We start from the raw sequence: 13021 nt of genomic DNA, 5'->3' as shown, positions 1-13021 counted from the left end.
AACATCCCAGCGAACGGCATCTTTTAAATAGGCACTGCTCATCAAACTCTAGCAGCAAGTGAGTCTGGAGAGGGGTGAGCTGGACTGGTTGTGACTGCTTGGAAGCTCTCACCCTGACTGATGAAGCCAGAATGGGTCTTAATGTTTCCACAGTTAATGCTTTCTCCATGTGTGTTTGTCTGGGACAGTCTCAGCTCTGGCAGTCACAGGCTACAACTTTCTTATTCCTTTTGCATCCCCAATCATAGGAGATCGTGATGGTTCTAGCTGAAGGTCGCTGGCCCAGAATGGAGCAGCCCAATGCTATTTTTAGTCATCTTTTATTTGTCTTACAAATTTAACTCCTCCTTGATTATTTTTTCCTTTTAAAAATTGGTAGAAAGATGTAGTAAAATTTAAAAAACAATTCACTGGATGATGAAATCTTGACTGAAAAATGAAACCCTACAGCTGTGTGTGGTGGCATACACCTTTAACCCTAGCACTTTGAGTTTGACGTCTACTTGCACTACATGGTGAGTTGCAGGATAGCTAGGGCTTTGTAGAGAGGCACTGTCTCAAACAAAACAAACAAACAAACAAACAAAAAACACTGCCACAACACACCCTCCCCCAATGAATAGGATGCATGTCCCAAACAGCATGGATATTTGTTTTTCTGCCTTTATCTGGATCCATGAGCACCTGCTTCTATGTTCTACAATTGTTGGAATTATAGTGTTTGCTTTTTACTTTCCTTCTTTCCCTTTGTTTAGCTCTCTCTGCACTTTTCCACCTCTGTTTTCCCTGCATTGAAAAGGAAAAGGGTGGGAAAAAAAAAGTTGGGTAATAGAGTCAGGTCTAGAGAGAACTGTTCTGGAAAACTAGCTGGCTGGTGTGTCAGAAGGCAGTGGAGTGAACAACATAGAAGTGTTTTGGGGCCTCGTTCGTATTCAGGCTTAGGTGTTTCTGGTAACTAGTCATTGGATGAGGAGTTCGCTGCCTTGTGTATAAGTTATGTTTGGAGTCAGGAACTCACCCTGTGGCCAAGGCTGCAGAACTTGAACTAGAGGTAATTCTTGTGTCAGCCTCCCCAAATCCTGCTGGGATTATGTGAGCTGCTATGCCTAGTTCCCTAGCTCATTCCACATCTGCTCATGTGTGGGGCTGAGGGGTGGGTGGTGCTCCCATGCAAGATTATAGCAACAACCCCAAAAGCGCTCATCAAATAGTGAGGGTCTGTTTATAGCTTCGTTAAACAGATGTCAGATCCGATTTGATTCCACATATCATTGGCATTCTCTCTCACTAACTCTGCTCTCTTAGGCAAATAGGAGAAAACCTGATTGTGCCAGGAGGAGTGAAGACCATTGAAGCCCATTCCAGAATGGTGATCCCAGGAGGCATTGACGTGCACACCCGCTTCCAGATGCCTGACCAGGGAATGACGTCAGCTGATGACTTCTTCCAGGGAACCAAGGCAGCCCTGGCTGGGGGAACCACCATGATCAGTAAGGCTTGGGCCTTAGTAGGGATCCAGGGCCAGTGGGAAGATGAGTCTGGGTTGCTAGACCCTAACGTTGGCGAGCCGAGCAGAGCTCTGAGTGAGAGAGTAAACTGTCTTATTCCCTTGGCCTCATTTTCTGCTAAGCTTTGCTCTTACAGTTGAATTCGAGGATGAGCTCCTGGGGAGTTATGTAGGATAAGAGGAGGGCTTGCTGCTCAATCTGATCCGGCGCTTTTGTCCTCCTTGACCTCCAAATGTGACTGGGTTCTGAAAGTAAGGCATTGAAGTCATCCATGTTAGATCATGAACATTCCAAGGATAGTTCTGAGAATGAAGATAGGATAAACCAAGTGTTTCCTGTTCGTTTGTTTTTCAGACAGGGTCCTCTGTCGCCCAGACTGGTCTCAGTCCCTCTGTATAGCTGAGATTAGTTACTGATCTTTGTATCCTTGCCTCCCAAATACTTGGATGATGGGCATATGCCACCACACTCGGTGCAGTTGGAGTGTTAGCCTGAAGCCTCCACTCCAACGATACGAAGCTCAGTCGAGGGAGTACTTTTCTAACCCGGGCTGGACACTGGATGACTTGACTACTATGCTTTGGAACAAGACCTACCGATAGTAGCTGTTTGTTAACTAGGAAAGCCACAGGCTCCCACAATGGTGTCCTTTCATGAATCCCCCTCAGGGATTGTGTCTTGGTTCAATTGAATCTAAAGCATATTCACTGGACCCAGCAGCTGTGTTCAGAGTTTGCTTGTGTGTGGTTTGATTCCAGCATGCCTTCTGACAAGTGGCTGGGGAGGTGGGGAAGCCGCGTAGTGGCCTATCAGAGTCCTGTGTTAGAAGAGGGATTTTATCCACGAGCAAAAGGCAGGGTACTGTGTCACGGAGGAAGAGTTAACAGTGGGGCTGGGAAGAGGGTTCGGGTCAACACCCAAAGAATCTTGGTTTGTGCTTTTTGAAGCCTGACTTCCTGGGTGTGTTTTGGTGATGACCATGGCTTTGGGGTCTGTCTAGAAGGTTCCCATCTGTCTTCCTGAAGTGAGAGGAGCAATGTCCTGTATCTCCTGCATTTTGAATCACACCTGACTCCCTGGTGTTCCCATCATCCTGGTCTTCGATCTGAAGCACTAGGGACAGCACTCTGTTCCCTTGTCACACCCGTGAGACAGCCCCTCCAGGAGTGTTTTTTGCTGCTCTGCCTTGCTCCAGCCTTGTGGGTGCCATTCTCAGAAGAGCCCTCCATGCAAACCCCACTTTAACTTACTGCTCTCTTGGCTGCTTGGGATTCCCTTGGCTGAATGGGCACTTCCTGACCCCCTTTTTTTTTTCTGAGTAGCACCTGTAGACCTCCTTCCCTAGGTGGAGGCATCTCAGTATGTCTTGTGCTGATCCAGGAGACCTCAGATGGTTACTAGAGAGCCCCAGGAGATTTCCAGGGAAGGGGAGAGGGCATGTTGGCCAGCTCTGTCTGTTGGGATGGTATGTGATGGTGTTAGTGCGGGTTCAAGATGCAGTCAGTTTGGCTCTATAGTAAGAGGGTTCAATGAAAGATCTCATAGAACAGAAGGGTGGAGCCTATCTCTCAGCAGTAGAGCTCACGTATGGGAGGTCCTGAGTTTGAACCACAGCATTGTAGAAGGTGGAAAGAGAAAGACTGTGTGGGTAAACTGTGTGCTCAGGGTTGTCACTCTCTACTTCCATTGCTTTGGTAGTTTGTGAAAAATACTAACGACTCTTGCTAAAACCATGGTTGCTGATGCGGGCAGGATTCCCAGCAACCCCACTGCCTTCCTCCTGGAGAGGGGCTCTAATGATGCAGGTGAGGAATCAGGATTTTTTTTTTTTCTGTCTTCTGCTTGCTGGGCGCACATATATTCTGCTTGGCTTAAGTGTGTGGCTGAAGCTTGCTCTGCGGGGCAAGGATATAGCTTCATGTCACTCATGCCTGCTTCCTTAAAGAGAGGCCCCTGACTTCCCGAATACATGTTGATGCCAGAAAGAAAGGCATTGGGTGTTTTCAAGTGCAAACTTGAAGGGCTTCTGGCTGTTGTAGAAATAAGCAGTTGGGTAAATTGGTACAAAGACTGCCCACATCTTCTCCTCCTGTTCCTCTCAGCTCTTCTAATCCCTGTTACCTGCACCGGGGGTGAATCTTTACCTCTTTTCTTGCTGGCTGTGGTTTCCCTGGCCCTGGAGGCTCTATTTGTGTGTGGCAAGGCTCTGCCTGCTGAAGAAAATGCCGCCGAATGTTCCAGTGTAAGGAAGGTGGCACATCACCAGCAGAACATATTATTATCACCCCGCCAAGCTGCTGTTGATCATTACACAATGGGATCTTTGTGAGGTGACCCAGTGTAGGGTGGTAGGATGCCCTTTGCCCTTTCCATCTAGGGATGGGCGGGCAGAGACACCAGACATAGAGCATCCAGACTGGTCCCGGAGTCATGGTGGTGGCTGGAGGTGGGTTGTGGGGGTGGCTGGAATTCTACATGGGGGAAATGGGGGTTAGTTCTAGGACTCCCCACAAGGATAACAAAATTTGAGTGTGCTAAAGTCTCTTATGTAAGACTAGCATAGTATTTACATGTCTTCTCCACACACCTTCCTGGAGACTTTGAATAACCTCTAGATTATTCATAACACCTAATGCAATGTAAATGTTGGCGGAAATTGTTGTCATGCTGTATTATTTCAGGGCGTGTTCTACTTTGCTTTTCTGTGGCTCTGATAAACATCACAACCAAAAGCAGTTTGTGGAGGAAAGGGTTTTTTGTCAACTTACACTTTCAGGTCCAGTCCATCATTGAGAAGTCAGGCTAGGAGCTCAAGCAGAAGCTTCAGAGGAATGCTGCATACTGTTCACTTGGCTTGTGCTTAGCTAGCTTTCTTACAAGGCCTTTTGCCTAGGGGTGGTGCTGCCCACAGTGGACCGGACCCTCTCACATCAGTCATTGGCCACAGGACAATCTGATGGAGCAGTTCTTTAGTTGAGGTTTTTTCTTCCCAGGTGACTCTAGGTTGTCAAGTTTACAGCAGAAACTAACCAGCACAGGACTTAATGATGACAAAAGTCTGCACATGTTCAGGAAGATGCCATAAAAACCAAACCCATGGATCTGGAGTTAGTTGAATTACCAGATGTAAAGTGTGTTACCACAGGGCACCGTGCATCTCTCTGAAGCATGTGCTGGCTGTACAGGCCAGATCTCCAAAGACTGAAGTTACTGCTGCTGACCTGAGTCCAAGGTTTTTCCTAGAGGTGTGGAACCTGGGCACAGTGAACCTGAGTGGCTCCTCTGCTGTGTTTCCAGTGCCCAGTTCCAAAGCATTGCCTCACAGTCCCACTGGCTTGATTCCCAGAGCCTCCCTGGATCCTCACTCATTCTTAGTGTGTTTTGCCTCTGTGTCCAGCCAGTTCCACCTTTGCTTTCTGCCCCGATAATGTGGCCTCAGCTTTCTGTGACTGCACTCTTTCTTCCCAAGCTTTGCTTATGTTGTTTCCTTCCTCCGACTCCTTCCGGGCTTCCCTCCTGCTCACAGAACGCAACCCAAGCTGTCTGCAATGTGCTGCAAACCTGCTAGCCAGCCTCGGCTCCCGTCGCCTCCTTGATTGCCCTTCCTTCTGCCTGTGAGAATCCTCACCTGCTTGAGGCTCAGCGTAGGTGCCCCCTCCTTGTGGCCCATACTTTCTCTGTACCTTGGCAAAAGATGGATTTTTTTTTTTTTTTTTTTTCTCGAGACAGGGTTTCTCTGTATAGCTTTGCACCTTTCCTGGAACTCACTCTGTAGACCAGGCTGGCCTCGAACTCACGGAGATCCGCCTGCCTCTGCCTCCTGAGTGCTGGGATTAAAGGCGTGTGCCACCACCGCCCGGCCTAAAAGGTAGATTTTTAATCTCATACTTTGTGACATGTCGTTTCATGTCACGTGTCCATTGAAGTCCTCTGTTTTGTTTTCAAGTTTCCCACCCAAGCAGTGTCAGTGCTCGGAGGGATGGATGGATGGAGGGAGGGATGGATGGATGGATGGATGATAGACGGATGGATACATAAAACTCCAAGGACACTTGATTTGAGTGATGCTGCATGACTGAGTCAGGTGGCTTTGAGAAGTCTGTGTCTTGTGCTGACTATGATGGCAGTGGCTGCTCACTCCCTTAGTGCTCCAGCCACCCCACTAACACCAATGCTGTGATCAACTCTGCCAGCAGCTGGGGAGAGCCCGGAGCCCAGACGTGTCAGCCTGTGGTTATGAACGAGGCAGGCTCTCCCCCTGAGTTGTCCTTGCGTAAATGCTGGGGCTGGAGACTCAGTGGTTTGCGGAGCATAGAGAGCTTGCTGTCTGGACAGTAGCTGTAGGAGAAGTCATGTGTCCCTGGAGACCTTGGTGGACTCAGAAGCCTTTCCCAGGACTCTTTGTACTTGTCCCAGTTCTCTCTGTGGGCGGAGGAAGATGGAGGGGACGTGGCTCAGGAGTGCCACTGTGGTACATCCATTGCTTGTCATTTGTTCATCCATGTGGTGTTTGGGTTAGCTCCCTGCCCGGGGCAGGCCTACGTGTGAACACACAGTGTGAGCTGGATGTGTCTGTAATGGATACTTTGATTATTTCCTCTGCAGTGCTCATTTGAATTTGGTTAGAAAGTGTTTACCAAATACCCGACCACATCACACTGAAGTTTCCAAGTCCAGTACCAAAGTTGTCACCACAAAATCTGCCTGTGGTGGTGCTTAGAAAGCCACGTTATCCAGTGTACTGACTGTGTGGATGTTCCCCACTGCCTTTCAGCTTCTTATCTCCCAAGCCCTATATGGATGAAGTCACATAATTTGCCTAAGGACGTGAAGGCCTTTTCTGGGCTTGCTCAGGTGTCACTGGCTAGCTGGCTGGATTGGAAGGTTTTGTCTGTGACTGGACCAATTACTTGATACCTGTTGCCAAGGAGAATAAGGAGGAGCATCCTGGAGGACAGTAGAGCACCTCCCAAAGGTTTAGCCCTTATGTCTTAATTCAGGGATTTAACAAGGCAACTCCACGTAGTTTCTCTGGTAGTTAAAAGGAGGTTTATTTTAGGGTAACTTACACCCAGTAAAGGGGTTAGTTACAGGATCTGGGAGAGGTGAGGTGCAGTCCAACATGGTTCTCTGGAGAACTCTGACTTGGTCTGTAATCTAGCATCCAGGATCATGAGGAGCCAAGTGGGTGGCATATATGGATCTTGGGTCTTAAGGGCTCCTATCTTGGCCATGCCCCAGGGCAGGTCATAGGTAGGCATAGCAGTTACCAGCTGCCTCACTGGGGCGGTGCTTCAAGGTCAAAGCTGAACAGCCACCCATTACGATGTCTCACAGAGATTTTCTCTTGAAGGAGCCTGAAGTTAGTCTTGTTCTGCCTGCTGCATACAATATTGCAGTTCATTCAGTTATAGCCTGCAGAAGGACTTAACTGTGTGCCTTGCTAGATCCATTTCAGGGGCACTGTGGGAGATATCACAACCCACCAGGGTTTCTCTCTTGTATCCTGGTTCTGAGAGTTGCCAGTCACAGCCTTAGAGATCAAACCAGCTTAGGAAGGGAGGGCCTGGAGTCTTCATCTCCTGAGACATCCCCCTCCTCCTGGATCGAAGTCTCTCCTCTGCTGGTGGGTTTTGCACATGGATCTGGGTACGTCTCAGTCCTTGGATGCTTCCAGAGCCTTGTCTCCAGTTTTCCCTAGATGTGTAGGCTGTTAGGAACTTTCCATCAGTCCGATTAGTGAGGATGATGAGTGGGGCCAGGAGGAGTGATGGGGCTGCAGGGACTATATTGGGGCTACAGCCACGTCTCCCCAACCTTCAAAGGTGAATGAGTGACAGCCTTCCTTGACTCAGTGTCCCAGTCTCAGGGTTTCTGTTGGTAGATAGGATTCCATGATCCAAAGATGCCCTGTTCTATACCCCAGCTGAGTAAAGGGCAGAGACTTCTGGAGGGCAGGGCTGGAGCTCTGGCCATGTCTGAATGCCCATGGCTTTCTGGGAGCTGGCTACGCTGGCTGCTTGGCAGTTACTTTATGGTGGCCCTGGACAGTCCTTAGCCCCCCACCTGACAGAACACTGATGAGGGCGCATCTAGTGAGGTGGTGGTTGTTGGTGGGCTGTGGAAGACATGGGTCCTTGTCCCCATTTTCTCTTGCCTGCCTCCTGCTGGTAACTGCCCCGCCCCATCAGATTTTGGAGCATCCTAGAATTTGGGGAAGGGCAGTGTGGTGATGCTGCAGCTGTCCCTGGCCAGCTTGCGTATGGAGTCATTGGGTAGAAGGGGTTTAGAAAACAGAGCCAGCATGCTCAGTCACTTCAGAAACTTCATGCTGCTTAGCGGTCAGCGAGCACCCCTCCTATGCTCACACAGGAGCTGGGGAAGGACGCCCCTGTAATCACTAAAGGGTTTCCCATGCAAGCTTGAGGATCTGAGTTCATTTCCCCCATCCCATGCACCAAAAGCTGGGTGTGGTAGGGAGGTTTGTACTTATCATCTCAGCACTGAGGAGACTGGACAATTCCTGGGGCTTCCTGGACAGTCAGCTTAACCTGCTTGGTCTGTCCTGGGCCAGTCGGAGACCCCATGTCAAACAAAATGAAACACACACACACACACACACACACACACACACACACACACACACACACGGTGGAAAGCACCGTAGAAACAACATTAGAGGTTTCCTCTGACTTCTCTATTGGTTACCTTTCTGTTGCTAAAATAAAATACCGTGACCAAGGTAACTTAAAGGAGAAAGGGCTTATTTTGTTTTATTGGTCCAGAGAGTTAAGAGTCCATCATGGCTGTGAGGCAGGGCAGCAGGCAGGCATGGTGGTTGGAATAAGGAGTTGTTCCTCAACCATCCGCACGTAGCAGAGAGAGCAAACTGGAAGTGCTTGGAGGATTTAAGTTCTGAAAGTCTGACCCCTGTGAAGTACTTCCTCCAGCAAGGTTCTGCTGCCGAAACCTACCCAAACAGCGCCACCAACAGGGGACCAAATGTTCAAATACCCACGACTGTGGGGGAACATTTCTCATTCAGATCATAGGAGCTTGTACCTGTTCATGTAGAATAAACACACACACACACACACACACACACACACACACATCTGCTCATGCAGAATACATCAGTAGGTACACAGACAATAAATGGTGTGCAATGATTAAAAACAAAACTAGTTGGCCAAGAGACAGGTTGTTGGGTTGTGGTGGATGTCGTCGATAGCTCTGGTCCTAAGTTATTCCCTTAAGGCTCTTTTTGTGCCATCCTTTTCCTCTTTCAGTGGCCATCTTTTTTTCCATTTCTTCCCAAGCAATGATCCCTTATTTCTCTGGGTTTTGAGGGCTGTGCCTCAGACTTGTGGCCATTGTTGGCTGAAGCCATTTATTCACGTTCTTTGTCGTTTGTTAGCCCTATTGCTGTGGTTAATGGTAAAGGGGGTTACACTGAGTAGAAATTAGAGTTCTTTCTGGCTAGCCCATTCGGGAGGCAGCCCCTTTAGAATGTGACTGAACGTTCCCCTAATGATAGAGCAGATACTGCTTGAAGTTGGGTCATGGTGGCTCAGGCCCCTCTCCAGTAGAGAGAATTTTGTAGTGATCTCTGGCCAACATTAAAAAGTATAACTGCACATTTGCCACCCCCTGGGGGGGGTGAGTTTTTAACAAACCCCAGGCTCAGAAACTTCTATTTCTAGATGGGTTTTGCATTGCTAGTTTGGAAGCTTCCAACATCTAAGATCTTGTTTCGACAGTTGGACTTCTGGTGAATGGAATGGAATGAATGGATGTTCATGGAGGTCTGTAGAAGCTAGAGGTGCTCTCTGGGCTGTTCCCTGCTCTGCCCTCTCCTCTTTGGGGAGTCACCTGGTTGGGGGTGTGGCTTCCAAAGCCGCTTTTCCTCAAGAATCTTAGGAAAGCAGTGGGACTGAGCCTCCTGATTCCGTTGCTGTTGCTGTCCTTGGTGTCTGGAAGGTTTCTCTTGGTTCCTTCCCCAACACTGGTTAGGACTTGGAGTGAGTAAGAGAGGCAGTGAGCAGAAGAGGCTGGAGCTGAGATGAGAGGGAGTCCGGGCAGAAGTACATCAGGCAGGGGTGGCTGCCTTCCCTGGCCCACGGGCCACCCGCTGTGCTGTGTTTCTGCCAGAAGCCTGCCTACCGTCTTAGGTTGACTCAGTAGTGTTTATGACCTAGTATCCCTCTAATGATAGGTCAGGACTGGAGTCCGTCCTTGTGGGGAGCCTGTATGCAAGGAATCAAAAGATCTTGGTAATAACATAGAATCAGGGTATTCCGGGCAACCATTCAGATCTTCTATCCCAGCTCCGCTCTTGAGGCTAGGTGAAACTCACTGGACCACTCCAGAGGATAAGCTTTGTGTGACAGGAGAGCACCAGGAATCAGACCTGAGCTGGTTTTCCCTTATAGTGCTTGCTGTTTGGAAGCCACCGTCCCAGTGGCTTCTAGGTAGCAATTTCACATCTGTGAGAATGACAAGACTGTTATTTCTTATGGTTATATACAGAATAAGGGAGATTTGTGGATATTTTTTGTACCATGATATTTGTGGAATGGTTATTCTGATATGTATGGGGCGTGTGTGAAACTCACGTAGCTTATCCGTCTTCATCTGTTAGTCTAGTTGGTATGGCTCATCTATGTATTTGTGTATGTATTTATCTGCCTACCTATCATCTGTCTATATTTATCACCTATCTTTTTCTCTATCATCTATAAGTTGTCTGTCATATATCTATATCTGCCACCTATCTCATCCATCCATCTATCTATCTATCTATCTATCTATCTATCTATCTATCTATCATCTACCTAATCTATAGATAAGATCCATCTATCTACCCACTTACCTACTTACTACCCTAGGGCTACTATGACAAAATACCATATGATGGCTGTTTATAAACCACAGAAATGTTTTTCTCACAGCTGGGAAGTCTGAGATCAAGATGCTAGCAGATTTGGTGTCTGTGAGGGCCCGCCTTATGAGTCATGGACGCATGTTTTCTCACTGTCTTTACATGGCGGAAATGATTGGGGGGTTCTCTTGGACCTCTTTAGTGAGCATAATAAGTCCATTCATGGGGTTACCGCCTCCTAAAGCCCCACCTCCTAATGCTATCTTCCTGGGGGTTGGGATTTCACTTTCCAAATTTTGGGGGGATGCTACCATTCTTTAGGACATTGCTGAATGACCCACCCATCTACATCTGTCTCTCTGTCTGTCATCCATTCATCTTTTTTATTTAATCTGTCACATGTGCATCAATCTAATGTATATATCAGCCTCTGTCTAGCTCATCTATTGCAAGATTAAATATATCTGTGCCTTTCTATAATCTATTGAGTTGCCTACCTGTGTGTTGTCTGTCACTCATGTAATCTGTCTGTCCCATCAGTCATCTGTCTGTTTCTGTCACCTACCACCTCACTGTGTGTGTTATTTCACAGTACTTGATGGAACCAGGAAGAGAGTTTAAAGTTTGCTTTATGATCAAGTCTGCGTAAAGCAGTCCTTCCTTTGACTTTTTTTTTTTTTTTTTTTAAAGAGCTGAGGATCGAATCCAGGGCCTTGTGCTTGCTAGGCAAGCGCTCTAACCACTGAGCTAAATCCCCAACCCCAGTCCTTCCTTTGAATACAGCAAGAAAAACACTGACAAACTAAAGTCAAAATTGTGACTTTTCCTTTCCTTTCCTCTGGGGTCTGGATTTTCTTGGCAGCACATCTGGTCCTGTAGATGTAAAGTTGGCCCCTAGGACACTCTTCTTATTGGATCTCCGTTCTCAGCTGTCTTTGGAATTCAAATGAGGCCAGTGCTGCGCCTCTTCAGAACTGCTGTGCACACTGAGCTCTGTGGTTTTCATGGTGGACCTGCTATCCAGTCTGTATGCTGTGTCCATTCCTCGCTGAGTTGGTACCCATATCCCCTGCTCCACAGTCTTGTCCTGTAGCTTGTTGAGGATCCCAGGCCACAACCCTGGGTCTTTCCTCTTCCAGCCTCGGTGACAAAACCTTTCCAATGGGTATTTTGGCTAAGGAACCATTTAGTCATATAGTGCCTGTGACTCAGGGAAGTGGGCTTGGGAAAGCCTGCCAGGAAGCAGAGCTCCTTCCCCTCTGGGTGGGCACTGTGAGCTCTGTATTCCTGTTTCATAGCAGCCCACCAAAGGCTCCAATATCAAAGTACTGGTCTCTGTACCATGAGTGGCTGATTCAGGAGGAGACATATGGCAGATTCCTCTCCTGCTTCCCTTTAGCTGGTAGTCGTTATTTTGTGCTCTAGTTCTTTATCAGCACAAATCATGATAGATAAAAGCCAGGCTGAAAAGAGCCACAATTAAACCCTGGAGAGAGTATAAGTAGGAGACCCTGTCCCGGAAGACCCGACAAGTATTCAGAGTTACCCTGAAGCCCACTGTGCAGGGGCAGTGGTTGTGGGCATTTAATATTTTGGAGGAAAAGAAACTTTTGCTTCAGAGTGGGAAGTGGGGAGTGACAGGAAGTCACAGCTTGAGTAGTTGTGGTTGTGTGATGGGTCATTTTGTGCAACTGTGTGGAACTTCTGAGGACAAACATTTAAGGTCCTGGCCAGTGGATGCACTTCAGTCTACATCCTATTAATGTGACTGACATTGGGACTGTCTCAACAGCCAGACTGATCCAAGCAAAGGCAGACACATGTTGCTGGACCACTAAGGCGCTCTTCTGTTTTGTTCCCTTGTCCTCCGATGAACTCTGATGAGAACTGACCTCATAGAGGCCCTCTGAACTCCTCTACAGACCAGCAGGAGTCACGGACAGGATTCTGTCCTTGTCATAAGACCTGAGAAGAAAGTTCATTTTCAAGTGCAGATAATTGATTCAGTGCACTGGGAATCGGCAAACCCTGGGCCCCCATTTCCGGTCCTCCCTTTGACCTTGAAAGTCAAGAGCCGATTATCAGGCTAGAACTGAAGGAATGGGAAAAAGCCCAGAGAAGCCATGGGACTTGCTTTGTTACTCTGAGCATAGATAAGGACCTTAGATCAGAGCCAGAGAACTTGGCTGCATGCATGTGTGCGTGCTTGTGCGTGCACATGCATGTTTACGTTATTTAGGCACCATCTAACTTTTTTTTTTGAAACCAGCTAAAGGTCTCTCACTGACCTGTAACTTGCCAAGGAAGCTGGGCCAGCCAGTTGGGGAGCTCCATTATCTCCATTTCTCCAGTATTGGGGTTATAAGCAAATACCCCCATGTTCAAGTTTTTTATGTGGACTCTGGGGATTGAACCCAAGTCTTCATGCTTGTAAGGCAAGTACCAAGCTCTTAACCAACTAAGCTGTTTCCTCAGCCCAAAGCATTCATGATTATTCACTCACTCATTCATTCATTCATTCATTCATTTATTAGAATGTCTGTGGCTGCCACTGAAATCCTGGGCACAGCCCCTACCATGAGTTTGCCTGCAGGATTAGGCTCTGTCCAATCTCCCAGCAGCAGGAAGATTC

General features: G+C 47.9%; 1 protein-coding gene across 2 annotated transcripts in view; it reads left to right on the top strand.

The window, feature by feature from the left end:
- Dpysl2 (dihydropyrimidinase like 2) overlaps nucleotides 1-13021 on the top strand; it is a 97490-nt gene that overhangs the window by 41986 nt on the left and 42483 nt on the right. For both annotated transcript variants that reach the window (XM_036198878.1, XM_036198879.1), the window contains exon 3: nucleotides 1306-1490. In XM_036198878.1, coding sequence (XP_036054771.1) covers nucleotides 1306-1490 — 185 coding nt within the window. The remainder of the gene's footprint in view (nucleotides 1-1305; nucleotides 1491-13021) is intronic.

This window comes from Onychomys torridus, chromosome 9, assembly GCF_903995425.1.
Source record: "Onychomys torridus chromosome 9, mOncTor1.1, whole genome shotgun sequence".
In the NCBI taxonomy this organism is placed as follows: Eukaryota; Metazoa; Chordata; class Mammalia; order Rodentia; family Cricetidae; genus Onychomys; species Onychomys torridus.
The sequence above is the reverse complement of the archived record's forward strand: the minus strand, read 5'-3'. Positions and strand labels throughout refer to the sequence as shown.